The sequence below is a fragment of the Chaetomium fimeti genome, assembly GCF_033439085.1.
Source record: "Chaetomium fimeti strain CBS 168.71 chromosome Unknown B0H64scaffold_4, whole genome shotgun sequence".
Classification (NCBI taxonomy): domain Eukaryota; kingdom Fungi; phylum Ascomycota; class Sordariomycetes; order Sordariales; family Chaetomiaceae; genus Chaetomium; species Chaetomium fimeti.
In genome coordinates this window covers 3,813,608-3,830,075 of record NW_026944332.1, presented here as the reverse complement: position 1 = coordinate 3,830,075, position 16,468 = coordinate 3,813,608, and the positions used below count along the sequence as shown (strand labels likewise).

Sequence of the window (16,468 nt, the reverse complement as noted above, 5' to 3'; positions counted from 1 at the left end):
TAAAGCTCTTCTAGTTATTTTAACTAATAACCTCTACCTCTATCGAAATCAATAGTCTTATAAATAGTTTAGCCGAAATAGCTATTACTAGCCCTATTAAGAAGAAGGTTTTATAGTTAGAGGTTGATATAATAGCCTCCAATATATTAAACTAGAAGCTTATTTGATAGAGAGTTAATAGCCGGAAGAAGGCTACTAGGAAGTATTGTAGCAATGTGTATATCTTGATTATTGTCACGAACAGCCAACGAGGGGCGTGCTGGAGACATGCCACCACGGGGCGCGGGCCGCCCCGAGCCAATCACCGGCGGCCAGCTGGGTGCTCTGCTCTTGGCACGACAGAGCACGCTACGCTCTGGGTGCTCTGGCACAGAGCAGGGAGAGCACGACGCTCTGGGTGCTCTGGCACGGAGCATACAGAGCAAGGTACGGAGATACCTCAAGACTTAGATAGTATATAGTCACTCGTTCTGGAGAGCTCTGGGAGTTCTCCAGTTAGCAATCACAACTACAGTTCGCTACAAGCTCGAGAGCCTACTGTTGAGACAAATCTTTGTTGTGCACCCTTTGGCTGCACCGAACCTAAGCACCCTTGAGAGAATACCTTCGACCGATACTGAACCCTAACAGGACGGGTCCAGAGACAGGTTCGTCACAATTATTGAAGCTATTTAACAATTAGCAGCTAATAGCGAGGAAAAAGAAGCTAAACTGGCCTAGGAGAAGGTCTATAAGGCTTCCAAGCAGAGGGTCATCACCTTTATAGAGATTATATAGAGGGAGATGTAGTTTAATAATACTATCTTTAAATAGCTGTAGGAGGGTTTTAGTAGGTTTAGTATACTAGGAATAGCCTCTCTTTTACTCTATTTGTTATAATACTAATATCTATTTAATTTAACTAAGTAGCTTACATTTTATAGTAATCTTGGTGATGTTGGTGATGGTGGTGTAGGTGTACTTTACCCCTGTAAAATGGGAGATTTGTAGTGTATAAATACTATACCCATTCGAGGAGGGTATTTACTACGTTATGTAAATACATAGTACTCAGTATATAATGATAATTTACTATAGTTTAAGTCTTTTATATTAATTTGAACTTTATTGTTATACAATTATCGTTGCTATGAGGGGCTTAAAACAGGACGATACTTGCTAGACTTTGCGCTGTTCGTTCATAGATTGTCGTTGAGAGATGCCTCGGTTGAACGACCAACACCGAGCTGCAGGTCGGCCCCACCCCCGCATTGTGGGTCTGCCTTGCATACCCCCACCTCGCCAAACGAAACCTGGCCTCCGACGACTCCGTCCCGCCCCTCGCACTCTTTTTACCCCCTGAGATTCATCCGCGGAAAGGAAGAGATGACAGCCAACTCGGCCTGCCAGCGCCAGCACGATGCGCGAGTTAATGGCATCACCAAGACCGATACTCCGGCGGCTATACATGGTCCAACGCCGCGGGCTCTCCCCGACATATGCTTCGAGCTACGAGCCAAGATTGATGCATTCCTCGAGGAACAACCTGATGACGGTGTCTTGCGCAACGTACAACGCCAAGTTCGAGTGTCTATGGATGTGATCCAGGAGTCGCTACGCCGATATGGGTATGTGATCGGAACCATGGCTCACGGCCAGCAGGGGAAATCTTCTTGGGCGCAACCAACCCCGCTGACTCAATCTCACCTGGAAAGGGCCGACCACCTCTCGCTTTCGTATAACGGTGGCAAGGACTGTCTTGTGCTCTTGATCTTGATTCTCGCTTGCCTACCCAGTTGCGCGCCGCCCTCCTCACCCTCCCCCGACAACCCCCCTCCCCCGACGATCGTTTCTCCTCGTCGACCTCTCCAAGCGATATACATAGTTTCTTCCGATCCGTTTTCGGAAGTCGAGGATTTCGTGGCGGCATCGGCAGAGCAGTACCATCTCGACCTCAAACGTTATGCGCTCCCCATGCGACCGGCTCTTGAGGCATACCTCGAAGACACCCCAATCATCAAGGCTATATTTTTAGGGACAAGGCGGACTGACCCGCACGGAGAGTTCCTGACACACTTCGACCCCACGGACCAGGGTTGGCCGCAGTTCATGCGCGTCCATCCTGTTATCGATTGGCACTATGTCGAAATCTGGGCGGTGAGTCCGTTGTTTCTCTATGGGCTATACAGTCGCGTTGAGCGAGGGATTCGTAGGGTGCGAAGAATGCCTTCGAGGCTGACTCTGGGCTTAGTTCATCCGGCATCTCCAGATTCCGTTCTGCGAATTGTACAATCGCGGGTTCACTTCTCTGGGGGGTGTCACCGACACCCGTCCAAACCCAGCGCTAGCGCTTGGCGGAGACACTTCGAAGTTTCACCCAGCATACGAGCTCAGGGATGACGACGAGGAGCGCCTTGGCCGAGATTGATTAGACTTCTCACATGACCTTCCCTGGGTTTATTACAAGCCGCTGAGACTTCACGGGGCTTGAGTGCTGCTGGACGACTTTGAGACGCTTCGTGCCAGGACAGCGCCTGCCTAAAGACTGCGTCGTGGTTATATTGTTAGGGTCGAGAAGACCGACTTTACGTTACAACCCTACTCATAGAGGATAGAGAGCATCATAGACAGCGTCCCGTGGTTGTATAAGCACTGCTATCCCACGGGGCTCCCCACCGATACGGCACCGCGAAAGAAAGAACCCGGCAAACATTCCGATTCTCGGACGGGCCGGGGTGGAGAAGAAACCACCGGTGTGGGTAAGGGGCTCAAGGAGCTTGGGGGGTTCTTGAGTTTATTATCTTGGACAAAACTTGATATTTGGCATCGCAAGGGGCGGAGGTTGCGCTGATAGTTCCCACAGTCTGTTTGTCGCAATATTTCCAAGCCGCCTTCATGCACGATATAAAACTGAGTTACCGCCGTATTGATCTAATGGGCTCCCATCTCACCACACTCGCATGGCGGAATCTCTCAGTTGCACGCCTCCATCTAGAACTTGCTTATTATCTTGCACCATCTTTTCTCGCCGCTCGGTCAACACTCACCTACAGGACATCATAACACACGCAGGGCCCATCGCTCACTTGACCCACCGTCGACAAAAGTTGTGACAACACTCGACCAGTCACGGAAGCAGAATTATATCAAGTGGGTGCATTAGATATGCCGCTTCCCGACGCGGCGCATTAAAGCTACTATATCTACATACCATCCGCTCTACGTGTACTGCCAAGCACCAAAGGTGCCGCTGGGTAGTGAGTTGATCTTGAGGTTGATGGGGTGGCAGTCGTTGTATTTTTCCGCGTTCGTCTCGTTCCGGGCCACCAAGTTCCATCCCGGGCCGCCACCGCCCGAGGCCCTGGGGGGGCAAGCCGCCCAGCCCCAGCCGTTGCCGTTAAGGTTGACGAAACCGCCGCCCTCGTAGGCGCCAAAGCCATCCGAGATGCTGCCCGCGGGGATGGCGGCCGAGTGAGCCTGCGTGTAGCCCATGTTCCAGAACGGGTCCAGGTAGGCTTGCTGACCACCGGGGACCATGACGCTCATGGACACGCGTCCGCCGATGGAGACAATGACGGTCTCGTCGCCCGGCGGGCAGGCATCGCCAACCTGGTCAGGGCAGTAGCTGCTCGTCTCCCCATCGAGAGACCAATGGCGGCCGGCCGCAGTGACAGGCTTGCCGTGGATAAGGAGGGCGGGGTTGTCAACGGTGAGTGTAAAGGGGGCCTCGGTGGCCGGGAGAAGCGCCAGGACGTTATTGGTGCAAGAGTACATGAACTTGCTGTAGCATGCCCCCGCGCAGTTGGACAGAGGCTCGCCCGCCGTGATGGGGCAGAGGAATTGGTTATCCCAGCAGACGTACTATATGTGAAACTATGGTTAGCCCAATCTCACGTGCTTGTGTTGCAGAAGGGGGACACGACATACCTGAGTCGGGTCGTACTGTGCCTGACCGCAGGTCTCGAGGTCGCCCAAAACACCACTCGCCAGCCCGACGAGGGCGGCAGCGGTCAAAGTAAACCGAGGCATGTTGTGGCGTGGGGTTCGTGTACTCGTCTAATTAGTAGCGGCGATACAGGAACGATGCTCAAAGAGATAATCACCAGGAGCAAGGTGTGAGTGTTGATGGCTCAGACAGAGTCGAGAGAAGTGATGCTGGGATCGAGGTTGAATTTATACTGCACATACCCGCAACGTCCTGTTTCCCATGGTGACGGGCCCGTCCGCGACACCGGCGGCAGTGTAGCATCTCCGGGTCACATTGCGAACCGACCAGGGCCATGGCTGCAGGCGCTCGATCGTCCTGCAGCATCTCTCGTATTCTTAGCCCATTTGACTGGGATCGGAATCTCGGCTCCAAGTTTAGAGAGGTGCCACAGGCAGCTCCGACCTACCCGGGAATTTCTGTGAACTGAGCTGAACGGATCGGAGTGACGGAGAAGCACTTTGTGGATAGGGCTAGCCTCGCAGCAGGCATTGATTGCTTGGACAGTCGTCACCCCATGTCTTAGCCTCGTGCTCTTGTCTGTTGACACAAGCATCGAGAACAGACAACACGTCCCTTCCCCATTGAACCGGCCACGTGCAGAAGGCCTGCCATGCCCCCGAACGCCAGAGGGAAGCTGGGGGCCAATGCGGGGTGCGGAGGAGATCGACCGCCAAGCATCTCGTATTCGACCCCTCCCCCCAAACTCGCGAACCCGACGGGCCAGCCCGGCTGACTGCGGGGCGCCCGAAGCGGCGAAACAAGCTTCCAATCGGCGCGGACAAGTTCGGCATTCCTTGGGACAAACCCCACATCGGCGGGCCCTTGCCGGGGAGCCCGACCAACAAGATTCGGGGCTTGCCTCCGGAGCCCTGTCGACTGCCTGGAATTGACGTCGTTTTGCCGTCACACAGTCCTCATGGCCTCGCTTCAAATTACCCTTTAACATACCGGCTAAGTGACCTTTAGCTGAAGTGGCGATACGGACGGGTATTGGCAATCGAGGGCCTTGTCTTTGTTGGGGGGGACCGCGGAAGCGGCGACCATTGCGATCTCGGCCGGTCCTGGTCAGTTCAGCGGTGCACGCGCGGCCCCCAGTGGGCTCCTAGTCGCATCGTCAAAGGCACTGGAATGGTGAGGACACCAGGAATCGGGGACCGATAAGATGTTTTATTATTGTGGCCGAACATGCTCATTGCCGGGGCCTATTCCGTTTTCTTGGGCGGTTCTTCCTTAGACGCATAATATCGCGCCGCTGAAGCAGCGCTCTGCAGTAATCGTGAATACCTTCCCAAAGCAGGGCGATGGTGGTGAAAACAACTAAAGGGACAGCGATCTTCCAGCTATTCGACAGTCAGTAGCTGAAAACGTGAGATGCTATCAGTCGTAAAGGGGTGGTGCGTACAAGTAGCTGATATCCTCGCCCAAAACGTCGAACGGCACAAAGTTTTGCCCAAAATATCCGGTGAGGAACGTCAAAGGTAGGAAGATGATGGTGGCGACGGTGAGCTGCCTCATAGACTCGTTTTGGTGGGCCGAGAGGGTATTGAATATGAGCCCAATCATGCCATCGGCTGAGCCTTTGAGCTGGTTAAGCGACTCGGTAATCAGCACGCAATGGTCGAGCACATCCCCAAGATAGGTGTAAGTCATGGGCGTGATGATGACTCCGTGGTTCGGATCCCGTAGATGTGTCTTGATCACGTCTGGGGCCACCTTGGCTTCGTGATCACGTAGGGCATTGATGAGTGTTGTGATGGGGGCGATGAAGGACAGGATTTTGTTGATCTCAGAGATGAGAATATACAGGCTTTTGGTATGCCCGATATTGGGCCGGTTGAGGACGTCCAGTTCAAGATCACCAATCACATCGTCGTAGCACGCTGTGACTGGGATCGCTAAGTCGATTATTGCGTCCATAATGGCCTGACCGACTAAGGAAGCATCGCATGATCTTGCACAGCAAAGCGTTAGTAGCGGGCCCTGGGCGCGCGCGGGGGCAAACACGGAACCACAATGACTTACTGTCTGATGATAGTGTCATTGGTCTGGAGACGCCGGACGATGGGCGCCTCGATATCATGGGCTGATTGTTCAAAAAAGCTAATGATGCAGTTGTCGTTGGTGAGGAACATAGACACCTGCTCGCAGGCTACGGCCAAGTTCCTGGGGGATAGGGCCGAGTGTTTCTCCATGTACCTTGTCCGCGGGTCGTTTGGCGAGGCATGATAGCGCTGGAGTGTACGCAGCTGGCTGATGTCTAACACTTCGGAGAAGCCAGTGGGTTGGGATCTGAGATAGACACCAGCATTTCCGGGGATGGATGACCTGCCAGTGCCCGGGACTTTCTCTCCCCGGTTGTCGGCTTTCTGGCGAAACATCCTTTTCAAGCGCCGCAGGAGCCGTTTCGGAGACCTCGCGCTCCGCTTGCTCAACACGCTCCTCTGGCTCCTAGCATCGTCTTCAGACTCGGAATCGGAGTCCTCGCTCTCGGATTCGTATACATGGACCAGCTTTTGAAGGGTCAGAACGATAAAGGCATGTGTGGGAAACCTGTCAGCGGTTAGCATCCGCGGCTGTCCGCTTTCAGGGCAGCCCTGTTGCTCCACATACCATTCCGCCTTTGTCCTGTCCTTCGTGTTCATCATATCTTCGACTGCCAACCGGTGGAGGTTTTTATGCCGCCCCAGGGCTTGAATGACATCCCAGCTGAGACCATTGACATTGATCCAGCGACAACTAGCCCATTCCGGTTGCGGCCGGGTCAAGAAACCCGTCAGCGTTCTATTGTCAAGTCTCTGAATGGTCAGGCGGTCTTCGGAGAAGTCGACGACGGTGATCTCGCAGGGAGCGTTCAGTGCCGCCATAGAAGCATGGCCACCGTCCGGTTTGCTCGGGTCCACCCCTGGCTCGGCGCCGGCTATAACATGGTTGCGGGCGTCAGTAAGGAGAGCAAGCGGGGGAGAGCGGGTGAAATCTCGGGAGACAGCGGGTTTCCGGGTTAAACATACGATGCCAGCCACGGGGAACTGTGAAGTCATCGAAGTCATCCACCGTTTTAAAGGTCCCAACCCGGGTTAGGCGACGTCGCAGGCCGGGGCTCAATGCGGCTTCGGGATCGGAGCGGCCGACGGCGGCTTTGGCCGAGCCCTCGGCCGAGCTCAGGGGTGCGGTGCTGGCAAGACCGGTGTCAATGCTAGACGGATAGTGCAAGTGTGAGTTTCCTTGGCCGCTACTGCCGCTTGAACCTTCGGAATGTGTGGTAGTCGGGAGCAGCGCGGCGGAAGGTGGCATTGATGGGAACGCGAAGTCGCGGGGAATTGGGTCCGTTCCCCCTCCATTTTCGCCGACCATCTCTGAGATAGCCGTTTAGAACGGCAATAGGGCGCTCTCAATGTTAACAATGTCTTGCGACGCTTATTATGGATATTCGACAGTCCTAGTTGGACCAATGGATCATGAGTGAAGAAGAGTCAATCGATGGTGAAGCTTGGCTCAAGCAGCTCACGGGTGCCTGGGACCTTGCCTGGGACGGACATCAACTTAGCTATCATGAACCATGGCAGCAGGGAAGCGAAAATAAAATGGGTCCCTGTTCCTGCACGGCACTGCAGCTGATTTCCATCCTTGCCGACCCCTGACCAACGGGGCTGGAAACCGCCAAATTAGCCAATCAGGGGGCACAAGCTGACGGTTGCGCCCGACGACGACATGTGTCCGTCCATGTCAATCATGAGGTGAAACCAACAAACCCCGGAAACTATTATTAGGGTCGGATTTTGGAGGGCGTTGAGCTGACCCCATGGAGTCAATGATGGGCGCAGACATGCACGAGTAATTCATTTGTCGTGTGGCCGCCGCGGGCATGCAGGGCTTCACGTTAAAACAAGCATTGAACCTCACCACCCATTGGGAAACCGCCCCACAGTACAAAAGCACTGGATCCAACCAAGTTCAACAGCGACACTGATGAGCAATTCTAGGTATGGGAACTGCGTATGGCACCCGGCACCAAGTGTTGGCGGGAGAACACCTGGGGAAGGAAATCATGCAGAAACCGTTTGATGACTACCTCTATCATGTATCCCAAGATACAGGGAAAGCCTTGGTGTCAACGCCAACCGCTGTGTACCCATAGTTAGCTGGGCCCAAACCCGAGGGCTTCCAAACCTATAGGTAGATAATGTCCATTCTCTACGCGTAATGGCACCTGAAAACCCACATGAACACTGGCTTTCCATGTCCCAACTGCCATGGTAGTCTATTCCGTTACCTCGTTCCTCTGTGCTCCGTCGTATCGCCATTTGGTAAACCCATCCTCGCTCCCTCCGTTGACCTTCCTTCTTCGGTTCGAGCCCTCTCGCGCTTTCTGGCGGCCATTAGGTATTATATGACAGTTATTAGTCCCCTTTCCGATTCATGCCATTACCTTCCTTTCCCCCAAATTCCACACGTTTGCTCTGCCCGTCTCGAGTCTTTAAAGGTATTTATTCATTTCCACCTTAGGAATGGAGTGTCCCCTGCTTTAATTCTTTCATATCGAGTCATTCAACCCAAATTAACCTGGTCGTTTTTCCAGTCTCTTGTCAAACACAAAGCAGTCAACTACTGCTTGCTGCCCTAATCGTTTGACCAGGAGCTACTGGTAGCAGAGCAGTCGCACAAACGCAGTTTTCAACAACTCGCGAGACGCTAAAGGCCTTGCCATATATTTCGCCAGATCCTGCCTCCTCCTTCTTGCTCGCAAGCCCCCATTCTCTGCCCTGATTTCCACTACTCCTCTCATAACACATATCCACCACTACCCTAGCACATTTTAGCGTTGTTCAATCGCACCGTTCCCGGCCCAGGTCTGGGTTTTCGAGTCTCATTTTGAGGTGCTTATTTCAAGGTTGCCCGAAGCAAGAAACAGGAGGCCAACCTTTATCGCCGCCGCACACACGAAAGCCTACAACTTGGGCTACATCGGAGGGTTTTCCGCACTTGTTTCCCTAATTCTTTCTCTCCGACCGAAGTTGAGCATTCCATTTCCCCTCGGCCAATTTAGTCCACAGAGAAAGTCTCATATTTCTGGCGTCATTAACCGACGGTCATAAACTCGTTTCAATCGGGCACTATCGCATTTCGATATAACCCAACTCTTCACGGCGGGTTATCGGTCATTCTTGGACGACATGGCCTCCCCAACGCAGGCACCCTATATCAGCCCTTCACCAAGCGCAAACCCATCTCTCCGTGCTTCTCCCACCCCAACACAGGCACCTGGAGAGATAAATGACTGCAATCCGGCGAAAATGTGTCCCAAGAACGCCAAGGAGTACTGGAAACAGGCACATGCCAGCTTGAAGCAGTCTGACCAGCCGAACGGCAAGCGGAAACGTCACAGTGATGTTGAAAACGGTGGGCAGGTCAAGAGACACCAGGGAGCACACGCGGATGAAGTGTCGCAAGCACCACAGACTTCAGCGTTACCCCCAAACGACAACGAATTCAGCGGTGACGGTTCAACGGCGCCAGGTGTTGGACAGGGTGCCAGCTCAACGCAGAGTGGCGACCTCGGCCCTACCGAGAAAGACAGACAGGTGCAGCAGTTCCTAGGGGTGGATGCCAATCTCGACGACCCGCAATCCCGCAGAGACCTCTACCAACTATACAACGCAGTTACTTCCTTTGGCCAGGATAAGTGCAAGTTGGTCGATCAAAAATGGCAACTCGACAACTTCCGGACATCCCTCTACCCACACCAAGTCATCGGTGTGAGCTGGATGCTGAGTCGGGAGCTTCACCCGGCAGCCCCAACGGGTGGGATCCTGGCCGACGAGATGGGCCTGGGGAAGACCGTGCAGCTCCTGGCCTGCATGTCCCAGAATCTACCTGGGAAACACTCCAAGGCCACAAAGACCCTCATCATCGCCCCGAAGAGGCTCCTCACGCAGTGGTTTAACGAAATCAAGAGCCACTGTTCGCACAAGAAGATGAAACGTGTATTCATTTACGAAGCCAGCAAGATCATGACGGACGCACAATGGGAGGATGAGAGCATCATGTAAGTGTTTTCCATGGATGTACCTCTCGGCCGTAATTCGTCACATGCTTGCGTCTCCTCCAGCTTAGCTGGCGGCGCTGACTTTCCTTATAGCTTAACCAATTACAGCCAGCTTCAGCGGCAGCTACCTCCTTTCAGTAAACTGGGACAAATAGAGAAGTTCAAGCAGAAAGGAAACCCGAAATGGAAAACCCTTCTCCGAAAACATAGCAGAGGCGGTCTGTTCAAAATCGACTGGCACCGGGTCGTCCTTGACGAGGCTCATGCGATCAATAACAGGACCAGTCAGAGTAAGGATCAGATCCAATATATTTGAAGAGCTTGGAATAACCGTTTGATAGCATCAAAAGCATGCAGGCTCCTGCTCAGAAAATACAGCTGGGTCCTGAGCGGAACTCCGATGACGAACGATACCGATGGTGAGTTATCCTATTTATTCCCACTGCCGCTAATAACATTTCCCTCTCCAGCCCGGTGCCGATTAACTAATATCGCAACAGAGCTTTTCCCTTACTTGGACTTTATTAGGTCCACATACAGCGATTTCGGGAAGTATCACGGCGCCATGGGAGACATCTCGAATGTGAGCCTCCTATCGCCCCCCCCCCCCCAGGCGATTCGGTGCTGACGGTCGACAGTATGAGCAGAGGAACACGCTGAGAGACATATACCACGAGGTATCTCTGAGACGGTGAGTAGCAAGGTGGCAGGCCGGCAGGCCAGCGTTTAAAGCCAAAGACGCACGAACCGTTCGGCTGACTATCAAGCACAGGTGCGTTAGTGACAAGCTCTTAGGTCGGCCCATTCTCCAGATTCCCGAGAACCGCCCAGCGGAGTTGATTACGGTGGACTTCTCCCCATTTGAAGGCCGCTTGTACCATCTGACCAGCGACAAGCTTCAGGAGCTCCGAGAGCGAGCGAGGAATCACAAAGCCGGCGACGGGTCCGAGGCGATCCCAAAGGGCGAGCTCCACAGACATTTCGACTATCTGAGGTACTTTACCTCGCACCCAGCTTTGGTCGAGCCGAATTACTTTGACCAGCAAACCCGTCAACCTCAGGTGCCGGGAAGCACTGGTGTGGAAGAGGGGGCTTCCATGCTAGAGATAACGGAAACAGAAGATCCCGAAGTGCCCTATTATTTCTGCAGGATATGTCGCAATGTATTGGTCGACCCTCATATCGGAGACGTAAGGCCCCTTTATAACACTCCCTTCCTCATCCCCCCCCCCCCCCCCCCCCCCCCCCCGGTTCCCTTCGCCTAGCAGATATACTTACCTGAGAATACTGCTGCTAACCGAATTTAGTGCGGCCATGCCTTTTGTAAAGCCTGCGTTAAAAAGTCCCAGAAAGGCTCGAGGAAGGATCGCCACTGCTTGAGCTGCGGCAAAACTCCAAGCACCGTATCAGAGGGTGGCAAGGAGTACTACCGTCACACTGGTGGTTATTTTGAGAAGTTGAAAGGGAAATTCGCAGGTTCGGATTTCTCTAGCAAAGGCAAGCGAATAAAGAGGATGCGTAAGCCTGGCGACGACGAGTTCGGAATTCAGCCACGGTTGACCCAACGGAAGAAGGCCCGGAGAGGAAGACGAAAGGCCAAGAAAAGCAAGGGCCGGCGGGCCAAGGCGAAGAAAGACGACGCGGAACGTCGTATACGCACCAATGCTGGGGGGTTTCTCCGGGCGTGTGATACAAAGCCGTGGGACCCCATCCCCCACAGCGCAAAGACGAGGGCGACCATGGATTTGGTCAATAAGTGGTAAGTTTCTGTGCCCGCGTCTTCCTACCATGATTATCATAAATCAATCCCAACCAATTAATCAGGGGCTCGAATGAATGGCTGACCTAGCTATGCCATCTAGGCAGAAGGAAGCGCCCGACGACAAGATCATCAGTGAGCCGCGGCAGTTTCAACCCTGCAGTAATTTAGAGCTAATGTGCCATGACGATGACAGTATTTATCCAATGGATCCCGATGCTCTCGTTTCTCGGCAGGATGATTTTCCAGAACGGGATCAAGTTCGTTTACCTCTGGGGGGAGATGGAGTCAACCGAGCAAGAAATGGCCATCAAGGCTTTCCAGCTGGTTCGGGAGATCAAAATAATGGTCAGTGCTTGCTCCACCTACTTCCGAGGCTTTACTTCCGTCCGTGAATCCAACCGGTTAACATGACTTAGCTCATATCAGTCAGCTGCGGTGCCCATGGCCTAAATCTCACCGCCGCTAACCGGGCCATCGTTTTCGACCATTGGTGGCATGAGGGCTTGGAGCGACAGGCCTTTGCGCGCGTCCATCGTATCGGCCAGACTAAAGAAGTTCACACGGCAAAATTAGTCGCCGCGGGGTCGATGGACGAAGCTATCTTGGGGATGCAGGCAAGAAAGAGGGAGACCATTGGATCAGCCGTGGGGGATGGTACCGCGCACCCGAAATATGCCGAGGATGGGCACATCGACAAAGAGATCCTCGAGCTGGCTAGGCTGAACGACATCAGCGACGGAGAGAGCGAGGTGGGCGGGGTGTGTGACAACGACGGTGATAGTGGCAGCGACAGCAGTACGGATGGTTCGAGCGACGATGAGGACGAGGATGAAGACGACGGGGATTACGATACCGACGCTACAACTGGGAGTCTCTATGAGTCCGAGGCTGGAAAATCGTGGGATGAGGACAGCGATGCTCACATGAACATGGATTCGGACGACGAGTGAGGCTATCCCGGGGGTGCCGTTACGGCACCTATTTTAAGCCTTTGGCAAGGCGTACAGGGCCGTGGGCAGTTTTCACGTCACAAAACCAATTTTGGGGTGGAGTGGGGGTTATGACCGATGTGGCTGGGAGGGGCGAAAAGCGTTGTTAACTGCGTCAGGGCATCGTTGATCGGCCTATGACGAGGATGGGGCCGTCGACTTGCCGTTACCATAGCTTTCCATAGCATACATATGGTTGACTTTTCCCCTAATACACGGGAAAGAACTAAGCTGCATACTCTATGGGCCAAACAAAGTTAAAAGAGTGGATTATCTCGTGCAAGCGTGCTTCAATGTGTTGGATTTGGGTTGGATCGGGTAGGTCCGTCAGCCCAGCCGGAGGTCCGGAGTAGAGCGGGCGCCAATCGGCAACGGCCTCCGTCCAGTATGCCGAGTTGACAGTTCCTTTAAATAAGCGACGTTTTTCCAAGGGCATCATCTGTCCAAGTTATCACAAAACGCAACGTTGGCCCATCAGTGCGCCCGACACAAACATGTCTTCATCCACCTCCCTTCTTTTGAAGCTTGCAGAGGAGATATCGCGCAACACGTCAGTAATAGTCGAACACCTCAATAGAAACGACCTTCCCCAGCCATCCTTTGACGCAGATGGCCCTTCCCATCCCATTCCCGAAGCAAACGAAGAGCTATCGGCTGCCAGGCACGCACTGATCGAAGCATCAAAGGCGCTCCATACGCTGGCCGTGGGACCAAGCGAAACAACTCGTCTCTTCTACTTCAAGGATATCTATTTCGTCGGCGCAATGCAGGTCCTTTGTCACTTCAACGTGCCGCAGCAGGTTCCCGTACACGGAGAGATTAGTATGGGAGAATTATCGACTAAGACGGGACTCGACAAGGGGTTGCTAGCACGGTTTTTACGCATGGCGGCCGTAAACTACTACTTCACTGAACCCCGTCCGGAGTTTATTGCTCACACGGCCTGGTCCAAGACCCTGGCCACCGATCCGAAGATGAGGGCATGTGTATGGTTCCGGCATTCCGAGATGATGCCCTCTGTGGCAAAGCTCGTCGAAGCGGTGGAAACGTACACGAGCTCACCCGAGGCTGCCGAGCCCCGGAACACAGCCTTCCGCCTGGCATTTGGGGATACCTTCTTCGATTACAAGGAGAAGCACCAGGACCACATGGTCAAGTTTGGCCAGTTCGTGGATGCCTTTGCCAGCGGCATCGAGGCTGACACGGCTGAGTCGTTTGCTCGCGCTTACACGTGGGAAACGCTGCCGGCAGGCTCGCTCGTCGTCGACGTTGGCGGTGGAATAGGGCATATTTCCACGGCTGTTGCACAAAAGCACCCGCTCCTGAGGTTCCAGGTCCAGGACTTCGGCGACTTGGCCGAGGAATCCAGTCTGCTCCGACAGTCAGCGGGCGTATCTGACCGAGTCCAGTTTTGCCCGCATAACTTCTTCGACCCGCAGCCCGAAACATCCAGGGAAGCAGCCGTCTACTTTCTCCGGAACATCATGCACAACTGGCCCGACATGGACTGCCGGCGAATCCTGAAACCGATTGTTGAGGTCATGAGTCCCGACAGCCGCCTCGTTGTCTGCGATATTGTCCTGCCGGAGCCCAACACGACACCCAAAACGCAAGAAGCCCAAGTTCGCGCCCTAGACATAGTCATGTTGTCCATGTTCAATGCCAAGGAGCGATCATACGAAGATTGGCAGGATTTGTTTACCAGCGTCGATTCCAGGCTCCGGATCACGGCGGTAATTGGGAGGCCGAAGCTAGGGACAGAGAGCCTCATCGAGGCGCGGCTGATGCAGTGAAACGGGCTGATTTGGGTTATGATTTGGAGTCTGCCCGGACCAGCCCAGGGATGGAAACATGAGGGTTGTGGAAAGAGGGAATATCAACATACACGCCGGTAGTGCGAGAGAAGGACAACTGCGTGACGCGGTGGTAGTATGCATAATATTGTTTTTTATCACCATACATTCCGCCACGCTGTTGAGCAGAACGCCGAACAACACGCATGCAGAATCATTTCAGCCTTCATTCAACTCCTAGCGCCTCCTTCTCGTTTTTGTCGAGCAAACCCAAGGCTTGCCGACGGGTCGGAGCGCCGGGATCAAAATAGGGGACTTCGGCGAGGGATGTGACGCGAGTACCATGCCGGGGGTACCTCCCCCCATAGTCCCAGCTTGCGTTGTGGATGGTGATTCTATCGCAGTTAGTTCCCGCTTGCTGATACAGGTAATAGACCACAATATGAGGTGTGTTTCCTTACCTGTTGTCCCAAAGCGCACTCGTGCCCGGAGTCCACTTGAACCGCACCTGGATATCGACGCTTTTCTCAAAAACATCGTGCAGGTAGTTCAGGATCAAGTCACTCTCGGCCTTGTCCAGCCCGACGATCCGTACCGTCATGGCCCGGTTGACCCATAGGGCCTTCCAGCCTGTGCCCGGATGGACACGGACGAGCGGATGGGTGCGCTCGATGTGCCTGGGGCCGGCCGTTGGGTTTTCGCGGTCCAGGTACGGGTGGGCAGAGCGATAGACGGCTTGCTTCCCGTCGATGAACTTGCGGAACAAAGGCGAGAGCTTTTCGTACGCGCTGTAGCCCGACGCCCAGAGGGTGTCACCTCCCACTGGCGGCACCGTGTCATTGTGGAGGTGCGTGATTCCCGCGGGCTGCCGTTCGTGTACGAGATCCGTGTGCCACGACGAAGCGCCACCTGGCTTGCGGAAGCTGGCTGCGTTCTCCTGGGCAAAGAGATCCGGCCATATCACCGTGACGCCGGGCACGCCAGGAACCTGGGGCACTTGAGGCTATGTGACACGTCAGATAATGCACTGTGGTTGCAACCAGCTAGAACACTTCAAACTGTACTCACGTGGACCTCGACCTCTCCGAACCACTCCCCGAGCTCTCTCTGCTGCTGCGGAGTGAGCTCCTGATTCCGGAAGAAGACCACGCTCCTCTCCCCGATTAGTAGGGCCAGTTCATCCCGTTGCTCAGGGGTGAGGTCCTTGAGCTGGACGCCCTCAATTTCCGTCCCGATGTGGGTGGTCAGGTCTGTGACCTTCGTTGCAGCAGAAAACAAATGCTTTTTCTGCTTATCGGCCCTTGCCCCAGCGTCTTCGTATGGCCGTTCCTCGTTTCGAATCTTGTACACATCTTGAAGATACAAAGGCACATCTGGCCGGTACGGGTAGCCTCCAGACAGGTCAATCCCAGCCTTCGTCAGCCGTTGACGTGCCGGCTCGGGGAGGTTAAGAGTGTCTTTTTTCGGTTGGATTGTGTCCGCAATGGGCTCGATAATAGACGCTGGCGCCATTGGGTGGTGTCGCGTGTCAATGAATGATAGGTGAAGTGGCCAACGGTGTCTCGTGCTTGTTGTGTCCACCGAGCGGTTTAGGGGTCCTGTCTAGGGTTGGCTTCCTCGTTCTTATGTTCCGTGCCCCGTCCTGTTTGGTTTATCCCCGTTGGTATTATGGGCGGAAAGTATCTCGGCTCTAGCTGGTGATTATCAAGCATGAGCACCAAGAACAGGATGACCGTGCAGATATCGATGATCTAATATGCACCCCATATTGCGAAACAAGCTCACCTCGCGGGGTAAAGTACCACATCGTGCGCTCATGAAGAGATACATCATACCTACCAGCCGGTACAACAACACCCACGCTTTCAATGGTGGTTTCGATCAATATTTGCGATGAGCGGGGCTACTAGGCTA

General features: G+C 54.0%; 6 protein-coding genes across 6 annotated transcripts; 3 read left to right on the top strand and 3 right to left on the bottom strand.

The window, feature by feature from the left end:
- Positions 1 to 1,208: 1,208 nt before the first annotated feature.
- On the top strand, positions 1,209 to 2,641 carry B0H64DRAFT_168112 (uncharacterized protein). Its single transcript, XM_062798717.1, has 3 exons — positions 1,209 to 1,607; positions 1,695 to 2,136; positions 2,231 to 2,641. The coding sequence occupies exons 1-3, from the start codon at positions 1,366 to 1,368 to the stop codon at positions 2,405 to 2,407; spliced, it is 861 nt and encodes a 286-aa protein (XP_062659848.1). The 5' UTR covers positions 1,209 to 1,365; the 3' UTR covers positions 2,408 to 2,641.
- A 557-nt stretch (positions 2,642 to 3,198) lies between these two features.
- Positions 3,199 to 4,008, bottom strand: B0H64DRAFT_442643 (carbohydrate binding-domain-containing protein; the record flags this gene model as incomplete). Its single annotated transcript, XM_062806659.1, has 2 exons — positions 3,199 to 3,840; positions 3,907 to 4,008. The coding sequence occupies 2 exons, from the start codon at positions 4,006 to 4,008 to the stop codon at positions 3,199 to 3,201; spliced, it is 744 nt and encodes a 247-aa protein (XP_062659847.1).
- A 1,336-nt stretch (positions 4,009 to 5,344) lies between these two features.
- B0H64DRAFT_322842 (uncharacterized protein) lies at positions 5,345 to 6,831 on the bottom strand (the record flags this gene model as incomplete). The annotated part of the gene is made up of 3 exons (XM_062800584.1): positions 5,345 to 5,918; positions 5,990 to 6,517; positions 6,578 to 6,831. The coding sequence occupies 3 exons, from the start codon at positions 6,829 to 6,831 to the stop codon at positions 5,345 to 5,347; spliced, it is 1,356 nt and encodes a 451-aa protein (XP_062659846.1).
- A 2,307-nt stretch (positions 6,832 to 9,138) lies between these two features.
- B0H64DRAFT_424764 (SNF2 family N-terminal domain-containing protein) lies at positions 9,139 to 13,038 on the top strand (the record flags this gene model as incomplete). Its single annotated transcript, XM_062805661.1, has 9 exons — positions 9,139 to 10,010; positions 10,104 to 10,300; positions 10,352 to 10,429; positions 10,511 to 10,593; positions 10,823 to 11,071; positions 11,318 to 11,769; positions 11,873 to 11,904; positions 11,966 to 12,117; positions 12,189 to 13,038. 9 exons carry the CDS (start codon positions 9,139 to 9,141, stop codon positions 12,720 to 12,722), a joined length of 2,649 nt encoding a protein of 882 aa, XP_062659845.1. The 3' UTR covers positions 12,723 to 13,038.
- Positions 13,039 to 13,197: 159 nt separating this feature from the next.
- On the top strand, positions 13,198 to 15,002 carry B0H64DRAFT_397930 (O-methyltransferase-domain-containing protein). The gene has a single exon (XM_062803917.1). It carries the CDS (start codon positions 13,256 to 13,258, stop codon positions 14,552 to 14,554), a length of 1,299 nt encoding a protein of 432 aa, XP_062659844.1. The 5' UTR covers positions 13,198 to 13,255; the 3' UTR covers positions 14,555 to 15,002.
- Positions 14,668 to 16,445, bottom strand: B0H64DRAFT_167944 (uncharacterized protein). The gene is made up of 4 exons (XM_062798716.1): positions 16,340 to 16,445; positions 15,623 to 16,248; positions 15,016 to 15,557; positions 14,668 to 14,949 (listed from the first exon to the last, which is right to left on the bottom strand). Exons 2-4 carry the CDS (start codon positions 16,064 to 16,066, stop codon positions 14,781 to 14,783), a joined length of 1,155 nt encoding a protein of 384 aa, XP_062659843.1. The 5' UTR covers positions 16,067 to 16,248; positions 16,340 to 16,445; the 3' UTR covers positions 14,668 to 14,780.
- Between the last annotated feature and the right edge of the window lie 23 nt (positions 16,446 to 16,468).